The following is a 19,386-nucleotide window of genomic DNA, read 5'->3' as shown; positions in this document are numbered from 1 at the left end:
TTCTAGAATATTCACTACCTTGGCCCTAACCAGACTTACCCAAGCTGAGAATTTCAGCATCTCTTTCAATGTAACCAGTCATTGTCCTAAGTTATCTTTCCTACCCATCATAGACCCACCTTTGCTTACCTATTGTAAACTCTTGTTAGGTTTAAATTTTTCCAGTCATTTCTAAAATGTCTTTTTTATTAAAATTTTTTTTCCCCAACTACAAGATAATCTCCTTTTCAAGTGGAAGTCAAAAATTCCTCTGTAAATGTTGAGAGAGACATCCAGTGAAGGCTCAGATTCAGAAAAGGAACCAAGTAATTTTTTTCCCCTGAAATGATCTTTCATGGCACTCTTCTCCCTGGTTTCGGTTTTACTGTAAAACCCTGACATCCTATTTGCGTTAACGAGGAAGAGCTGATAGCATGGAAATGTCCTTAGAAACATCGATTTACCTCAAAGGAGGTCCCTGGAAGAGCTGCAGTGACTTGTGGTTGGTTGGGTTTTTTTTTTTTTTTGTTTTTTGATTGCTTGTGTTTTGACTTATGTGTAACTCATATTGCCAGTTAATTCTGGAATCCGACATTTTTTAAAATTTTATGCTAGGGTTATTGTTTTTCTCTTATGGAAAAAGAAGTTGCATTTTAGGGGACAGTGTCACAGAAAGCAGGTGAGTCTGCTAGGGGATGGGAGAGCTGACGAATGAAAGGCACAGGCAACTTTCTGGGGAGATTTTAGCTCAGAGGGCTGGGCCACAGTCCTGGCTTGGCCCTGGGTCTTGAGTGACCCTGGGCAAGCCGTGTAACCTCTGTGGGTCTGTTTTACATCTGTAGATGGAGACCTGTTTGTGTAATCATTCACGCATTCAGTCATTCAAAACTGAATGTTGTACTCTAGAAATTCAAAATTATGTGTTTTAGAAGTGTTGTGGGGATCAAATGGGAAAACCAACTGGAACGCTTTCTGTGAACTATCAAATGGTAGATAAATGTGACAATTAATTAATTTAGGCTGAGCATTCTGACTAGCGCTATCCAATGGAAATGTAATGTAAGCCATGTAGGAGGTTTAAAATTTTCTAGTAGTACATTAGAAAAGGAAAAACGAACAGATACAATTACTTTTAATTGTATACTTTATTTAATCCAATATATTAAAAAGATGATCATTTCGACATATAACCAAAGGAAAACGCATTACTGAGATTTTGAGTTTATACTAATTTTTGAAAACCTGATATGTATTTGATGCTTAGAGCACATGTCAATTCAAACAGATCACCTTCCAAACGTTCAAAAGCCACATACATGGCTAGTGGCTACATACCAGACAGCACAGATCTGGGTATTTCCTGGACAGAGTAGTCCATTATTTTGTTACCAATGTCCATTTTTCTGGTTTCTCACGGCTAAGCTCCTTTCTCCTTGGGTCGTAGGTATTATGAGACAGGGAGCATCAAGCCTGGGGTAATTGGAGGATCCAAACCAAAGGTCGCCACACCCAAAGTGGTAGAAAAAATCGCTGAGTATAAACGCCAAAATCCCACCATGTTTGCCTGGGAGATCAGGGACCGGCTGCTGGCGGAACGGGTGTGTGACAACGACACGGTGCCCAGCGTCAGTTCCATCAACAGGTGAGTGGCTGGTGCCTTTGGGAAGCTGAGGGTCTGGGTCGGGTGGGACTGCTGGTGGCTATGCACGTGCCTTTCCTGGAGATCTGGTCTCTCCTTTCACCAAGACCCCATAGGGATTATCAGTCAGGAGGGATGAGCACAGGGCTGGATGGGTCTCTCTATCACTCTTCTCGCCAAAGTAGGCAGAAGTCCTAAGCCCAGGGAGAGGAGGCTATGCCAGCACCCAGCTGCTGCAAATTTTTCTGACTCCCGAGTCATTTCCGTTACTCCCTCCACTACCTGCCTCTGCGTGTGGAGCACTCAACAATGAATTGTCCTGTTAGGTCTTCACAAACGTCGCTTACCTTGCACGCCAGTCCCCAAGGTTAGCACTGGCCCACCTCAGAGCTTCCCAGGAGGAAAATCTTTGCCTCCAGTTTGGGCAGAGGTTGAGGCACTGAATGTGGGGAACAGAGCCTGAACTTGCAGTTGGGAGATTTCAGCTCCTTTCAGATTTGCCAGGCCTGCCACAACCTCAGAGTGTGACCTTGACAAGGCTTTTCCTGTCTCTGAGAGCCCAGGATCTGGTGGTACTGATACAGGTCTGTGTTTTCCTAGAGTGACATCCAGGATGCTAAGACACTGTGCAGTTAGGGGGTTGCCTTCTCCTCAGTTGCCCTGAATCTCACCTTTGGACAGAAAGAATCAGAGAGACACCTTAAGTACCAGGCAGAGGATCTTCTTGGGAGGGCTTTCTTTTATCCAGTCTGGTCCAGAATACATCCAACAGAGCTTTCAGAACTGAATCCCTGAAAGAACGTTTTCTGTTGTAGGGGGTGTGGTCTCAGCTCCATTGAAACCTGTAGAGTCAAGGATGTAGTTGTGAGATGACAGAAATGATGGTTCTCTGAACCCCACAAAGAAAAGTGAAGCCAGCAGACTGAAAACCTGAGCAGTTCCCATTCCTCCAAGGTCACGCCCTGCTCTTGTGCAGAGCCTGCCTGGGCACAGGGGACCCCTGCAGCAAAACGAGGTGGTCAAACCAGACTGTTTCTAAGATCCCCTTTGGTCCTGACAGTTGTTGCTTCCATGATGATTCAAACGCACAGAATCGCTGTGTGAGTGTCCATGTTGGTAGTTAGAGTCCTGCTGTCTCATAAACCGTTAGCCTGATTTTTTTCTCTCAGCAAACCTTTACGCTGGCTCTGGCATCCCACAAGGTGCTATGAAGAACCAGGGGAATCAGACGTACGATCTGTCTCTTGGTTTCTGTTCTAGAGGGGCTCCTTGTCCAGGGAGGGGTTTTAGCTTTCACTGAGGGGTCTGGACAGCCTGACAATAGGCACAGAATCGCTGGAGAGGTAGCAATTATTGTGTTGGGTTTGCAGTGCCATACGGTGCTGAGTCGCTTCAGTCATTGTCCGGCTTTTTGGGATGCTATGGATGGACTGTGGCCCGCCAGGATCCTCTGTCCTTGGGATTCTCCAGACAAGGATACTGGAGTAGGTTTTTAGGGGGCTTGTAGCGGAATAGCTCCAGTTCTTTCTGGATTATGAGGGGGTCTGTATGCTTTTGGAGTCCCCTACTTCCAGCTCTTTGGAAGTTTTCCATGACATCAGGCAATGTGACTTTTCCCCCTTACCTGTGTCTCCAAAAACCTTAACGTGGAGTGAGGTGTGAGCTGCTCAGAGCGGTGAAGGAGCAGAGCAGTTTCCATAAACCTGGTGGTCAGGCTCTGGGGATCCAGAGACTTTTCAATCTAGGTTACACAGGTGGTTTCAAAGATAACTCAGGTGGCCCGTGGAGGTCATAAACGCCAGTGCTGACGTGGAACCAGGCAGGTGGTGCCCGGGGGAAGTGGCTCAGGCATAAGGCAGCCAGGGAAGGTTGGGTCTGTGCAAACTAGGAACCCAAGCTGCATTGAAGGGGCAGTTGTCGCTCGGCTCCAACTGAAAGCTGCTGGGCATGTGGGCCCAGTGGTAGCCCGATTTTTTCCGTTTTTATAGAGAATCCAGACTAGCACTTGTTTGCGTATGTATGTGCGTGTTGGTATATATGAAATCTCTATACCTTTAAACAGTGGCAACTAATGTCAATGAGAAAATGCCTTTGTGGGACAAGCACAAATCATTTGCTGGCCTCTAGCTTCTATCTTCTGTCCTACAAGGAGGAAAACTGTTTTTTGAATGTCCTTTAGAAAAATAAAACTAGCACATCAAACCAGCGATAGTGAACTTTACAAACTACCTCTCCCCGATTATGGTAAAGAACTAATATTCCCTTATAAAATAGGTTTATTTAAATTAAAAAGTACGTTATTTGAAAGAAGCATATGAAGCTGCCCGAGCACAGTGATTACAGATGTGGTGAAGGTTGTGAAGGGGGGTACTTGAAGGCGTGTCCAGGGAAATCACAGCTCAGCTGGTGCGCTGTGTCCCGAGTGGTGCTGTGTGGGGGGTCAGGCTGCTAGTTGCGGGGCGGTGGCTAGCCGCAGGGCTCTCTGTGGTGTCCCAGCCCACATGGTGACCCAGTGTCCTCACTGGCTGTGCCTCTAAGGGGCGTCCACATCTGTGATCTCCAACAGCCTCAAGGCTTAACTCTCTTGTGACAGGTATAGAAACTAAGGCCCGATATCTATATACAGTGCACGGGAGTGCACAGGAACTGTGACTCTGAGCTCGACGTGGGCGTGCAGCCCAGGTCCCCTGATGGGACGAGGAGGGCTGTTTCTTTCCTCCACTCCCGGGTAGGACTCTGCCAGCACAGAACCGAGAACTGTGAGGAGAGCGGCAAGGAGAAGCAGTCATCCCCGCTGCCTGCCCACTCCCTTCCCCAGCCTCGCAGCCTGGATGCTTTGCTGCCTGTCTGTAGGCTTCCTCTGTGATCTATAGCCTTTTCCTGCGCTTCTTTCTGGGGCTCCTCCTGGGAGCACTCTCTGGCTCCTCACCACATTCTTCAATGAGAGCTCTTTGGTGTCTTTAGCAACAGACCGTGCAATGCAAATAAACTACGGGTGGCAGGTGGGGGGTGGCAGTCCTGTGTCTGTGTGACTGCTTCCCCCTGCCCACACCCCCACAAAGCCTGAGCCGTCCCAGTACACAGTTTTATTTTCCACATAAAGATCCCACTGCATTCTAACAGATGCCGCTTCCAAGTAACTGTCTTGCAAATGTTGTGTAAGAGGTCCGTAGCTCCCTCTCCCAGCCCCTGCTTCCCTGGGAGGCGATGTCTCACTGCTCCACTCCTTCAAACAGCTGGGGAGGGAGGGGTGGCCGGATGGGTGGCTATTCTGGTGGCCACAGCACCTCCCCCCCACCCCCCGCCCCACCAGAAGTGTGTGAATTCCTGCTGCCTTCTGGGGATCCTGCCTGGGAAGCTATGACTGACTGGGTGAAGCAACACTGAACCAGTTCTGCTGGGGTTGTGGGAGATTTCCTGGGACACAATCCATCATGTTTACGTGACTTTTTAAGGACAAATACATGCTGGGATGCTCACAACCTGCAGAAAGGATGCTTGGACTCCAACCTGAGACAGTTGGAGGTGACTCTCCTGGAGCTGAGCCCAATGCCGGGGGTGAGGGGACGGATGGGGTCTTCCTTCTGTGTTTGTTCTCCCATGGCCCTAAACCGAGTGGCACTCCCAGCTTAGAGGGGCAGCCCTATTTAGCGCCAGCCGTGGTTGTCCTGTGAGAATGTGGGGCCAGTATTCTGGGTGTTCTGATTTTTCAGGAGAAGCTAGAAATTCATGTATTCATGTAAAGCTCCCAACTTACCAATATTGACAACTGATTCAAATGAAAATAAATGTACTCTGCAGGCCACATGCGCCTGGTCCAGCGATGGGTGTGACCTGGGGATGACCCTTTATGAACTCTGTTCTTCAGCCTCACTTGGGCAGCAAGCCTTCAGGGATCCTTCATCCCTTTCCTCTTTCTTTTCCATGTCAGTTGCCGACCTGCCTGTCACCTGTGAGTTCTCTGCAGCTTGGGTGTCTTGCAGCTTGGACCCTTAGTTTTTGCATTCTTAGTACAGTTGACGGCCCAAGATTCTCTCTGCACCTATGGAACCAATGGCAGTTTGATCAGTGCAGTAAACATGGGTATTTCTTCAGCCCTATAACCTCATTTCTTATTTTAAGGCCATCCGAGTTTCTTTCAACGGAATTTTGTATGTGGTGGTGGGGGGCGGGGTGGTGGCTGGGGGTGATAGTGAGAAGACTTAGCCTTTCCAAGCAGTGAGGGTGATGTTGAAATGGGACCCTTGCCAATGTCTATAATATCTAAAGTTGCTCAGACTTGGAATCTTTGGATTCTAGATGGATTTTGAATCCAGAAAGGCTTTATGTGTTACATAGGAAGTATTTAGTGCCTCTGCTAATGTCCCACCTCCTTTGAATGTGGTTCAAAGAAAAGTGCCCAGGCATGGGAGCTGACTTGCTACGTGACCTTGGACAGGTCATTTGAGCACTCTGGGCTTTAGTTTTCTTATTTGTAGGAATTCGTTGATTGTTGAGCTTCCTCCCCCATTGGACCATCTAGAATGATCCTATGGCATTCAAGGTCAGGCAAAGTAAAGTAAAGGGCTGTACTTCTTAGTGCTGACTGTCAATTAGCCTCAATTGTCTCTGGTTTAGAAAAGTCCAGAGCGTGACTCTTATGGTGATGAGTCCTGATGTTAATTTTTTGTTTTTTAAGAATCACTCTAATTCAATTACAGTCTTGTTTTCCAACTCCCATTTCTTCTCTGTGGAAGATGATGCTCTTTGTTCTCTTCCTGGCAGCTGCTGCAGGCAGATGGGCAGAATCTCTGTCTCTGGAGATACCTTTGAAGGGTTCCCTACAGTTCAGGTCCCCCCGTAAAGGACAGCCCTGCCACAGCCTTAAAATAGGGTGTGGGTTTGACTACCTCCCCTCCCCAGCTCCCAAGAGGATCCCATGTGTTTTTAAGGCATTTGTGGAAAATATGAACCTTTTAAGGTTGAAGCTATTCATTATTCTTTATGAAGATACCAATGAAAATAACAACAGCTAACGTTTATCGAGAATTTACTATGCAGCAACCACTGGTCTAAGTACTTAACTAATGCTCATAATAGCCCTATGAGGCGAGAATGATTCTTAGTCTCATTTTGCAGATGGAAAAATTGAGGTAGAGAGGTTAAGTAACTTGCCCAAGGTCATGCAGCTGGCAGATTGTAAAACTGGTGTTCAAACTCTAAAAGTCTGGTTCTGGGGCCTGCTTACCCCACTGCAGCTGCCGCTCAATGATTTATAACAATGGATTATGTTTTGCCGACAATTTATAAATATTTTTAAAAATAAGGAAAATATAATTTTCTTTGCCTATGTAAGAATTTAATGGAAGACAATGCTTTGAAAATTAGGACTTTATGCTGGACTTCAATGGGAAATAGTTACAATATATTTTACCATATGTTTATATGTGTATAAATCAAAATATAGATAAATATAGTTAAATCTTGCATCTCCATATATGTTCACACATCTAGCGATATATATGTAGACACACACGTGTATACACAGAGAAGGTGACATACACAGACATGCCCAGATTAGGTCAGATGCTAGCTTAATTCCTGTAGTCTGAAAAACTGGCTCACTCCTGGGCCTTTGTTAACACATTCCCTGTTTGCTTAGTCAAAATAAGTGGTTTGAATATTGGAGAAAACAAATAAGCGAACACTGTGAGGATATTTGAGGCAAAACATTGCTGACTCAACAGAAAACAGCAAAAGGCCCTCTGCAGAGCCCGGGTGGCCTGGGCTTCAGAGAGCCCGTGGCCGGGCTGTGCTGTGAACAGAAACGTCCATTCCAGGCTGTCAGCTGGGGATGCGGAGTGCCCTCCATGCCCAGCGTTGAGCTGTGAGATCACAGAGAGCAGGGCCCAAGGCCTGATGAATTCTGGAGGAGGCATCTGCCATTCCTCTTCTCCCTGTCCTGGTACACAAGCTAGAGACCAGTGCAGCCTGAAACGAACTTCCAGAAAGAATGTTCTGGAATGTGAGAAAGTTTCTTATATACAGCTGAGTGAACAGAGCAGGACATAGAATTGTACACGTGGTTTAATCCTGATTTTATTAAGAAAAAAAATGGATATTTCCAAATGCACATAGGAATGTGAGCATAAAGGAAATACATCAAAATGTGGTTTTAGATGTCTTCCTTATACTTGTCCAAATAGTCTACCATGAACACAAAGGACTTTTATAATTAGGAAGCACTCTAATAAATGTTCTTTAAAAGGGATATAACTTTTGCAAAGAAGCTGCACATTTTATTACCATCCACCCTTCTCCTAAGTGCCAAGGAAGGAATCTTCTTCCAGACCCCAGGTGACTTTTGGCCTGGCCCTGGTCAACCACTCCCTTGTGGCTCAGTTGGTAAAGAATCTGCCTACAATGCAGGAGACGGGGGTTTGATCCCTGGGTCAGGAAGATCCCCTGGAGAACCCACTCTAGTATTCTTATCTGGAGAATCCCAGGCACGTCAATCCCTGACTCCTTTGCAACCCCATGGACTGTGGCCTGCCAGCTTCCTCTGTCCATGCAATTTTCCAGGCAAGAATAGTGGAGCGGGTTGCCATTTCCTCCTCCAGGGTATCTTTCCAACTCAGGGATCGAACCTGCTTCTCCCGTGTCTCCTGCATTGAACAGAGGAGCCTGGTGGGCTACAGCCTGTGGGATTGTCAAGGGTCAGACATGACTGCGTGACTAACTCACTTTCACTTCACTTTGTTCAGCTGCTCGACAATGCATTGGGCTCAGGGGTCTCATGAAGGCCTCACGTGTTGTCCCAGCTGGAAATTTACTAAGAGCCCGAGGTTCTGCTGAAGGGCATCAGAGCTGCCAGGTAGCGAAGGGAAGGTGCCGCTGCTATTGACCATTTTATACACTGGGCTTTATGATAAGATTTTTTTTTTTTATCTAAAAAGGATGGATTAAAGTAAGCCAAGAGTGGTCTGTTCCAATTCCCTCATTGTATTGAGGCCCCCACAGTGGAGTGGACTTACCCAGGGTCGCAGTCAAGTTCACCTTAGAACTAGAGCAAGATCTCCGGGAAGGCCATGCAGGACAGCCCTGGCTCCAGCTCTGTAGAGCCTTTCCGCTGTTCTGTGTAATCCAGGCTTCCTCTTAGCCAAGCCAGGCCAGAGTTAAAGTGGCAGCACTTTGACCCTTTCCAGTTTTGTAGCAACATTCACACTGCTCCCCTCTCCCCCTTGATAATTTATGATGGTGGGCATGTGTGCTCAGTAGCTCAGTCATATCTGACTCTTCTGTGACCCCCTGGACTGTAGCCTGCCAGCTTCCTCTGTCCATGGAATTTTCTAGGCAAGAATAGTGGAGCAGGTTGCCATTTCCTCCTCTAGAGTATCTTCCCAACCCAGGGATCGAACCTGCGTCTCCTGTGTCTCCTGCATCAGCAGACAGATCCTTAACCCCTGTGCCACCTGGCAGGGATGTTGTTCTTCCTGTGGCTTTCTAAGGCAGAGAAACCAGAGTGTGAGGGCTGCCAGGGGACAGGGGGGTCACCGAGTTCAGTGGCTTTATTCCCCAGATGGGAGGTTGAGGTCCAGGGAAGGGAAGTAACTTCCTAACTTGCTCAGTGAGTTCCTGATGGAGCTGAAGCTGCTCCAAGAATAGGATGACTATTTGTGATATTAACACATCAATCTCTTCCTACAGAAGAGGCAGTTGAGGCCCCAAGAGGGGTGCCAGTTACACAAAGACACCCAGGGAGGTAGGGGCTGAGCTAGAACTAATCTATAATTTTCCAAACCCCCAGTTCCAGACCTGGATTTATAATCTGTTCCCACGTCCACGACCCAACTTGATATGGGTTTCTGGCATTGCCACTTGAGATCTCTTCTCCTCTGTGACGGTAAAAATAGCAATTTTTTTTTCTCAATTTTTCACAGGATCATCCGGACAAAGGTACAACAGCCACCCAACCAGCCGGTCCCAGCGTCCAGTCACAGCATAGGTAAGAACTTTTAAAAAAAAATTTAAAAATCTAATGGGCTCCAAGTACTCAAAAGAACTTTTAATCATTCTTATGGACAGATAATTCTGCATAAAACACTTCGGCACACGTACTAATGCGCCTTCTTTGTCATTCTCCAAGGGCTGAACCTGGTAAATGAATTTTATAAATACTGCTAAAAGGTTTTGAATTTTACTGATTATTATGATAAATAGCTTTCACCATGAGACAGAAAATTGAAATCTAAGCCAAAAAAAAAAAAAAATCCACTAATGGGGGTCTATAGAATGTCAGATAATTAAAGTAATAAATCAAGAAAGGGATACTTATTCATAACATTTTCTGCATCATTAGTCAGTAAGTAGTTTTGAATGTGTTTTTTTCTTCTACCAACCAGCCCTTCTACAATTCTTTGTGCACTTGCAGTCTTGAGTGAAGATGTGGCAAAACTTCCTAAACTTTCTTTCTCTCTCTCTTGCTTCGATCTCGTTGCTCTGTGAACTATCAAGGGCTGCCACCGGGGTTTCTGACACTCATGGGTAAAGTCTGACCATGACCAAGGAGGGGAGTTATATTTCCTACTACTCAGGAATTCAGAAGTTTCCCTTGCCTTCCCTTCCCTGCAAAGATCCTGAGATGAAATGACGTGTTTCTACTCAAGGTGTATTATTTCTCCCCCTGGGATAAGGGAAACGCCTCTGGTTAGCTGGGAGAAAGCGTGAGGATCTCTGTTTATGGTTGCCTCTTTGCATCAAAGTAAGACAGAATTCCTCCTTTACATAAAATCATTCTTCATTTAGTAATCCCTCCAAAAAGCACTGGCTAAGCCCCTGCTATGCAACCTGTTGTGGAGACTAGCATCATTAAGGGAATGGGACAAAATCCCCCTTCTCAAGGGCTTCTTGGTCTAATGGGGACTATCACAAAGAGCCCAGGTTTCCACAGATGTTTTCAGGCTTGCCTGGTGGCTCCGTGGTAGAATCCGCCTGCCAATGCAGGAGATGCGGGTTTGATCCCTGGGTTGAGAAGACCCCCGGAGAAGGAAAAGGCGACGCTCCAGTATTCTTGCCTGGGAGATCCCATGGATACAGGAGCCTGATGGGCTACAGTCCATGGGATCAGAAAGGGTTAGACATGACTTAGCGATTGAAAAACAAGAACAACGACAATTACAAAGAGAAGTTTACAAACGCTGAGATCAGGCTCCAGAAGAAAGCACAGGGTGCCGGGAACAGAAGAGAGGGACGGACCAGCCGTGCTAAGCTGGAGTGAAGAGGAGTGAGGAAAGTTTCTGGGGAGATAGCTGTGTCTGGGGTTTCATTTGCAGCTTTAAGTATTTCAGGTCCTATAGGAATGACTACTAAGGGTAACTGATAATATTCTTTCAATTGGGTTAGAGGAATAATTCCACTGGACAGCAGAATGCCTTATCTCAGAAATTTGTATAAAAACCATATCTTCTGTGTGGGCCGCCCCTAATAGTTTATAAACTTATCGAAGAGTGAAGAAATGGAAGCTTTAGAGAGATGAAATAACTAGCCCTCGGTCACATGGCCAGTCAGTGGAGGAGCCAGAATTGGAACCTGGGTCTTTTGAGCTAAGCGTGATCACAAAATATTGGAACAAATGTCAGCTCTGTCAGCAGCATGGTGAACCTTGGTTACATGTGGTTGTTGTTGTTTAAAGTATCAAATGACTTGTGATCTTCTTTCTTCCTCTGTTCTTTGCACCTTAACACAAAAAAGGTTGTGAGATTTGCATAAATCTATTTTGAGGCACTTCTTCTGGTGAAGGAAAAGAGAAGTTAACGATTTCTACTTCTGTGTCTCCTAAGGAAGATCTAAAATCAAACTCAACTATGAGAAGAAAGCTCTGTTCCCCTTAGGTCTGGAGGGGCAAAAGCTGGATGTGCTCCAAGGAAAGCAACAAACAGCTTCTCAACGGATCACCACCATCTCCAATACTTTCTTACGCTTTAGAGTCAAAAGCAGCTCCACCTGCCTCCAGCTAGTTATAGCCAAAGGAAATGTGCCTGAGATTGGTCTACAGGTTTTAATGAACCGAGAAAGAATTCCCACAGCCCAGAAATGGAAATTCAGCTGTACGGCTTAAGAGGACCCTGATGACCGAAGGGTCTCCCTCTTAGATTCTGGGGCCAGGAGTTAATGTGAAACTTGCTGAAACCTCCCCTCCCCCATTCTTAGTCTTAGGAACTTAGATATTAATACCTCAGTCACAGTAAGTCATCAACCCACGTTTTGGGGCAGAAGAAATCTAGACTTTAAGCCAGACGACCCAAGGCTGAGCCCTGGTGCTACTGCTTATCCGTGAGATGACTTTGAGCCAGTCATTCTGCCGTATGGAGGCTCGGGTTCCTCACTTGATAAATGAGAATGAATAATAGCATTCAGTTATTGCAAGCATCAAACGAAAAGTACATTATTCATGTGAAGCATATTATTGTTTTTTCATGATTCATTAGTGAGGAGCAGATTACTACAGGGCTTAAGACTTTAGTTCTTGGGTTCCAGTTACTGCACTGTCTCATTAGCTGTGTGACCTTGGGCAAGTCACTTACCTTCTCTGAGCCTTGGTTCCCATACTTTTCCAGTGACCTAACTTATAAGTTTGTTCTCGGAATTAAATATGATAATGCAAGAATGCCTGGCACAGAGTAAGTTCTCAGAAAAGATTAACATTATTATATATCATTGTATATAACATAGAGTATATTCATATATATATATATTATATACATATAATATATATATATAAGACTTCCCTGGTGGCCCAGACAATAAAGTGTCTGCCTACAACGCGGGAGACCCAGATTTGAACCCTGGGTCGGGAAGATCCCCTGGAGAAGGAAATGGCAACCCACTCCAGTAGACTTGCCTGGAAAACCCCATGGACGGAGGATTTTGGTAGGCTACAGTCCATGGGGTAGCAAAGATTTGGACACGACCGAGCAATTTCACTTTCACTTTTAATATTAAAATCCAGGTAAACTAGAAGGAGAAAAGACAGTGAGGAGCTATTAAAAAAAGACACAGTCTTCATGCGGTGCTTTGCTAGCTCTGTGTGTGAGTGTGCAGATACTTATGTCTGCGTGGATGGATGGATGTGTAAATAGGCAGTGAGCCTGCCTAAATGGTAGGTTGCTTTCATCCCTGGCTGGCTGTGGGTTCCAGCTTCCCAGTCTCTCTGCTCCATCCCCCTGCTTCCTGCATCCTTGGATAGGCTGGGTTTGAGCTCCTTTCACGGCTGTCAGTTCTCTTGGGAGGGGGGCGCTCTTACCTTTCAGGTGTGGCTGCCGTTCTCGGGGAGGCATCCTTAGCACGCCCCCGCCCTCTCCGCGCGGCCCACCGAGCCGGCGTTGGGGGAGCGCCTTGGTTTTGGCCCGATGGCTGGGGCCCAGCCTTCCTCCGCGGAGCCGCCCCCCAGCCCCCTGCCGGGCCCTGACCGCCCTCTCCCTCCGCGCAGTGTCCACGGGCTCCGTGACGCAGGTGTCCTCGGTGAGCACGGACTCGGCGGGCTCCTCCTACTCCATCAGCGGCATCCTGGGCATCACATCCCCCAGCGCCGACACCAACAAGCGCAAGAGAGACGAAGGTAAGAGACGCCGCCGCCGCCGCGCGCCGTCGGGGCTGGGCCCACCGGCTCTGAGGGATCTGTTTCTAGGCCCTGGGTCAGGGGCGGGAGCACAGACGACCGCTCTGCGCTCCCCTTATCTGCAGAGCTCTGGAGGCGCCGGGCCCAGCCCCACCTGACCCTCGAGGAAGGGGCTAAGCCTCCTGGGAGAGGGAAGGGGCTAAGCCTACTGGGAGAGGACGAGGGGCCCGGCTGGGACTGGACTTCTCCTGGCCTCCTCCCATCTTCACCCTTTGGAGGGAAAGGCGGGCCTGGCAGAACTCCCTGGCCTGTGCTTTGCCGCCTCTAAGAAGCCGGTGCCTGGGCAGATGTGATGCCCAAAGGCAGGGTGTGGGGGTGTGAGCACTGCAGCAATGGCCCCTTTTGGGGGGACCCCTGGGGAGAGGAAGGGTCTGGGCACAGAGAGATGGGCACCCCTCCTGTAGTAGGCTTAGCGGCTGGGGTCCCTCCCAGGCCTTCAGCTAGTGCTGGGAGGGGGTGGTTGAGGAAGTGAGTAATCCCATCTCTGCCCTTAGGGCCTGGAAGGAAGGAGTGCAGGGGCCTCCCAGGGGTTAAATAGATGTCAGTCTTCCCTGTTGGTTTTTCTCAACCCTCCGTATGCTGCCCCAGCCTCCAGAACTGGCTGCCTCTGTCCCGGACACTGGCCCACCTTAACCCTGATCTTTCCCTGGATGGGCTGCCAGCTTGGGCTGACATTCCTGGGTCTGAGAGGAGAAATGACCCCCCTGGGAGTCTGCAAAACCTTCGTCAGGAAAGGGAAAAAAAAAAAAAAAGGCCAGGGTCTAGGGCCTGAGAGCAGCGTGACAGAAATCTTGATTCAATTATTCAGTTCTTTGGCACAGCTCCCCTTCTCAACTCCCTGTAAGGGATGTATGTTCTGTATGCGCACGTGCCTAAGTACTTGCGATCGGTAACTAGAAAGCTGAGTCGGCCCAGCGGTGGATCGGCCTGTGGTCCGTGTGTTCCAGGCCATGCAGGAGCTGGGCCCACGGCTTCTGCGTCGAGCTATGGGAGATGGTCCACGGCCCTTGGAACCTGCCTCACCTCTCCCCCTGCTCCTGATGTCAGCAGATGTCAGCAGTCTTTTCCTTGGCGGCTTGCTGGGCCGTGCTCCTGGAGGAGGCAGCGGGCCTACCGTCTCTGTTGGTTTATGGGCTTGGTGGTGTCATCTCTTCATTGTCACCTGGACTCACTGCAGTTGTGCCCAAGCTGGGGCCTGCTGTGTTTGATCATGTGGAGGGGCGGGTATTTGAGGCTCCCTCAGAGGCTGAGGAATAGAGGCAGAGTTTCGAAGAGAAAAAAAGAAAAATTGAGTTTGATGTGTACCATCAAACACACAGGTCCTGAATTGGGGAGATTGTGTCACTGTGTTTGTTGAGCGCGCTAATGGCTTTCGGTGTCTGGTGAGTGGTCACTCGAGCCTCCCAAGCTGCTTGAGAAGGTGTAGAGTGGTCAAGATGTGGGTGTTGTTCGTCTACACTGCTCTGTGCTGGGCAGATCCTTCCTGAAGGCTGTGACCCAAAGCATTGACCTTGAAGAGGGACAGTGACACGTTGGGATATGTCCAGATGGGGATAACCTGATGAAGAGGTATTTGGAGGAACACGTTAGGGCTCTAAGGATGTTTTGGTACCAAGAGGAGGAGAATGAGCAGGGCTGGATTGTTGCTTTCAAATATTTGGAGGGCTGACATGGAAGGCAAAAGGAATGAGACTCTGCTGCTTAGCCTCAAATGCCAGTGTGAGACAGATGCAGAAGAGATTTCAGCTCAGAGTACAAGTCTACAAATATGGGAGTGGTCTAGGGCAAAAAGGGGCTGCCTCAGGAAGTGGTGAGTGCCCATCACCAGAGGTGTGTTAGCAGAGCCTCGGTGGCCTTTTGCTGGGCTGCTGTGTAAGAGTATCAAGAATCAGATGCAGGGTTTGATGATCTTTCAGATCCTCAGTTTGGGAATTTATGATTGAGCCCCGATCCCCAGAAAAACTTGGGAGGTGACCCCGTCTGTGGTCTGGGGCTAAGGGAGAATGAGTTGATGGCCCTGAAAGCTTACAGGATTGGAAAGATTGGGAGACCAAGCCACAAGCAGAGCCCCCACCCACTCCCTGCCCTGCATCACTGAGGGTGGTTGTGGTTGGGCAGAGAGGTGGCTGGAAGCGCCCTTGCTCATAGCAGCAAACTGCCTGGGAGGAGTATAGTGAGGAGCTCCCCACTGTCCTTTCCATCCTCCCCCTATAGCTCTCTGAATCCTTGCATTGGATTTAGAAGGAATTGAAGAGGTGGAGATTGCCACCCTTTTTCACAGGGGACGAAACCAAGGCCCCATGGAGTTCCATGATGTTGGCAAAGCCACAGAGTTGGTGTGGCCAGGGGGTTGGGTGGGCTGAGGAGTGGAGAGAGCCCCTGAGGCTTCAGCTCCCCAGCTCCCTGGGCTGGACCAAGCCTGGGGATGGTGTGAGGAGGGTTTCAAGCAAAAGGGCATGGTCAGCAGGTTGGATGCTGCCAAGAGTGTGGTGAGAAAGTAAGAAATCAGTCACTGGGGAAATGCTGGTGAACTGGGTTCTGGCGCATTGAGGCTGCGGGCCATCACACCATTTTCCTCAGGAGCTCTCAGCGGACTGAGTGAAGGGCCATGGGGCAAGAGAGGCAATAAAGGGCCAAAAGAAAGACAGCTGAGGGTCCTCATCCCGTTTTTCAGATGGGTGACTGAGGCTGTACACAGCGGAGTGGCTTGCTCAACTCTGGTTCAGTCTCCTCCCATTGGACTTGGATTTTACCCTGTGGGCATTTCCTGGCTCCGCGCTCCTGCCCAGGGTTCAAGGCGGGGGTGGGTGATGGGAGAGTTCCATTACAGAGGACCTGGCCTCTAGACCTGGCAGGCTGGTGGGCAATAGTGGCAACCTAAAGTCCCTGTGACAGGCAGTGTGTGGGGGGACGCTGTGATGGGAGGATGCCCCCAGAGCAGAAGGGCAGAGCAGGGAAGGGCTGACATCGACCCAGAGGGTCTGGGAAGGGTTCTCGTAGGAAGTGGCACTTTATGAAGGGAAAAATGTTTTGCATGGCTGTTTTCAAACTTAAATGAATTAAAATCAAATAAAATGAAAATGTATTTCCTCAGTTGCACTTAGCCACATTTCAGTGGCTTCTGTACTGAATGACGTGGCTTGAATACAAGTGCTTGGCGCATTGTTGTTTAGTTGCAACAAAGTCATGTCCAACTCTGCGATCCCTCGGACTGTGGCCCGCCAGGCTCCTCTGTCCATGGGATTTCCCAGGCAAGAATACTGGAGTGGGTTGCCATTTCCTTCTCCAGGGGATCTTCCCGACCCAGGGACTGAACCCACGTCTCCTGCATTGTCAGGTGGATTCTGTACCACCGAGCCACCAGGGACACCCTGCTTGGCACGTAGTAGGTGCTCAGTAAACAGTCCTTGGTGGAATGGATTGGTCACGTGCCTGTAGAGGATTCACAATTAGTGAGGATGGTGGTGGTGGAGGAGGAGGGGAGTCTCTAGTCTCCTCAACCAGGAATGTTTCTGTTGGTTATTTTTGTCTTCCATGGAAAGCTCAATTTGAGCAAAACATTCTTTAGCAAGAACAAAGAAGTTAGAATACTATTAGACCAGGGGATTGCCAAGGGCCCTTTTAGCCTAGAAATTCTAGGACTCTTCCTGGGGCATTTGCCTCCAAGACCAGCCTTGAGGACGTGGCCACTGTGTCCAAATCTCAGATGAACGGTTCTGCGGCTGAGGCAGCAGAGGTCCATAGGGCCTCTGAGGGCAGAGCTGGGGTTGGCTAAAGGAAGCTACAGGCAGGCAGATCATGGCTCGGGGCAAGGAACGGCTTTCAGACAAGAGCCAGGCTGGACCAAGGTCAGAAGCCTCAGCTTGGAAAGGTAGCGAGCTCCCCATCATTGGAGGCATGAACAGGGTTGGGGGCAGAAGAGCCAAAGAAAGCATTCTGGTTGGGACTCCGTGACTTTTGAGGCCTGTTACAATCTGGGTGGCAAGTGCTTCTGTGACTGCCTGGCATTCCAGATTGGTTCTGCCTCCTTGTTTTCCCTCCCGCTGTCTGGCTCTGCGTAGGCCCTCATGTGGGCTTGGCTGGGTGGAGCCGCATCACCTGTTTCTGGCCCCAGCCTGGCCTCCTGGCACAGGGCCCCTCACGGGGGCTCAGGAGGCTTGTGAATGGCTGAGAGTCAGGCTGGGGTGCTGCCCAGACGGAGGGGCAGCTCCATCTCTGGGTCGGGCTGTCCTGAGGGCGTCTGTGGGGAAAGCTGTGGCCTGGACCTGAGGAATCCCGCTGGGCGAGGGGGACAGAGCCCGGGGCAGTGCCTCCCTTCCCGGAAGGCCCCGAGGAGGTGGTGGTGGGGCTGGACTTGGCAGAGCGGGCAGAGCTGTGAATAGCGGCCATGGGTGAAAGGGCAGCCCCAGACCCTCTGTTCCTTCCTGGGCCTTTGATCTCTGGTGGGGCCTCCTTCCGCTGTCTCCAGGGCCCCCATTCAGGTCCCCTCGACCTCCCCCTCCCCTCATCCCCCCTGGTTTGAAAGGCCCCGCACACACCGAGGTCAGCGGAGTGCGAATCCCTTTCACTAGCTCAGGAAGCTGGCCAATCCAGCGCTGGTGTGGACTGTGGGGGCTGGAAGCTTCTTTGGGGGCAGTAGGGGGTACACTGCAGGTGGAGTTTCTGGGCCCTGGGCTGCCTTCTGGGGACAGAGGGCACAGGAAGAGGCCTGTCCTTTTGAGAAGATGCCAAGTCTAGCAGGACCCTCGCGGGGAGGTTTGGGGGCATGTAGCAGGGAGCAGGGGCTCCTGTCATGACTGCGTCCACCCCTCTTTCTGGGGGTGACTCATCTCTGCCTTGGGGCCTCCACCTGTGTCTTTTGTTTGGGCCTCACCGCCTCTGTTTATGTCCTGTTTAAGGGACTTCCTCTGTGTCCCCTTCTGTCTCGTTTCAGCTCTCACTCTTTTTCTCATATTCACTCTCTTCTCTCTTTCACCCTCACACTCACTCACCCTCTTTTCTTGTATGAGCTCTCTCTCTCTCTCTCACCAGCTCTTCTCTCTCCTTCTCCAGGGCCAACAGCCTCAGCTCAGACCTCCGTGGGAGCCATACTGGGGAGGGAAGGGGTTTCAGAAGTTCACAGACCACGAAGGGCCCCAGGGACCCTCTGACTTCAGGGCAGGCCCCCGCCTTCCTCTCCTTTACTGACGCTCAGACACTGTCTGTTGCTCCTGGGCTTGGGTCCGAAGGCAGACGGCTGGAGTTGAAGGTGCAGAGACTCTGCTCAGATTCCCAGCAGGGAATGAGATGTGTGGAAAACCTCGGGATTCCTGAGTGGTAGGCACCCTTGTGGCATCACCATTCCAGAGACTGGTGATCTCTGTAGCCGCCCGCCCCCGCCCCGATAAAAAAGACGAGGTGTTAAGGCCAGGCCCCAGGCTCACGGCCAGGGACCAGCTGGTGTGAGGACTCCATGCGGTGAAATCTTTGGCAAGTTACTTACTTCTCTGAGCCTGCATTTTGTTACCTGGAAAGTAGAGGGGGCCCACGTTTTGTGCGTTATTGTGAGGATAAAATGAAATCATTCCAGCAAAGGGTTTATAGCTCCAGGGTCTGGTGGAAGTTAAGAATTTAATAAATGGCCACTGAGCAAGACTGGGGCTTTGAGGGCGTGTGAGGCCGGTCACAAGCTGAGGGCAAGCAGGTTCCATCCGCAGTTCTATTTGGCAGCTGAAACTGGCTGACCTGCCCCCACCGACTTCCTGTTTGTAACTGTCTTTCCCCCTGGGTGCCAAAACTAAACAACAGCGCCCCCAGGTGTCAGCTGCAAAGGAAAGGGCCACTCATTTTCCTTTGCTTCCTTTTCCTTCCGGACCTTTAGCCCCCTTGATGGAAGACTGAAAGGGTTAAGCCTCAGTCTTGCATGAAGTGAGGCCTTGGATACATAAGACATGGAGACCTCCAGGATGGAGGGCAGAAGACAGAACACCTGGGCCTGGGATGGCTGGGCTTCCACGGGCTTGGGGTCACCAGCTTGGTTTTCACCAGCCCTTATCAGAGCTGGAAGGCCCTGGGACATGTCACTCTAGTCGTCATTCAGATGGAAAGACAGGCTTGAAGAAGAGAAGGGGTC

At 49.6% G+C, this 19,386-nt stretch overlaps 1 protein-coding gene across 8 annotated transcripts in view; it reads left to right on the top strand.

Annotated features, from left to right (window-relative positions):
* The window catches only part of PAX5 (paired box 5), a 186,194-nt gene that overhangs the window by 17,349 nt on the left and 149,459 nt on the right, over nucleotides 1-19,386 (top strand). For all 8 annotated transcript variants that reach the window (XM_061132928.1, XM_061132925.1, XM_061132927.1 and 5 more), the window contains 3 exons: nucleotides 1,424-1,621; nucleotides 9,538-9,602; nucleotides 13,086-13,214. In XM_061132928.1, coding sequence (XP_060988911.1) covers nucleotides 1,424-1,621; nucleotides 9,538-9,602; nucleotides 13,086-13,214 — 392 coding nt within the window. The remainder of the gene's footprint in view (nucleotides 1-1,423; nucleotides 1,622-9,537; nucleotides 9,603-13,085; nucleotides 13,215-19,386) is intronic.

This window comes from Dama dama, chromosome 29 (assembly GCF_033118175.1).
Source record: "Dama dama isolate Ldn47 chromosome 29, ASM3311817v1, whole genome shotgun sequence".
NCBI lineage: Eukaryota > Metazoa > Chordata > Mammalia > Artiodactyla > Cervidae > Dama > Dama dama.
Note: the sequence above shows the minus strand (reverse complement) of the source record. Positions and strands in the feature narration are given on the sequence as shown.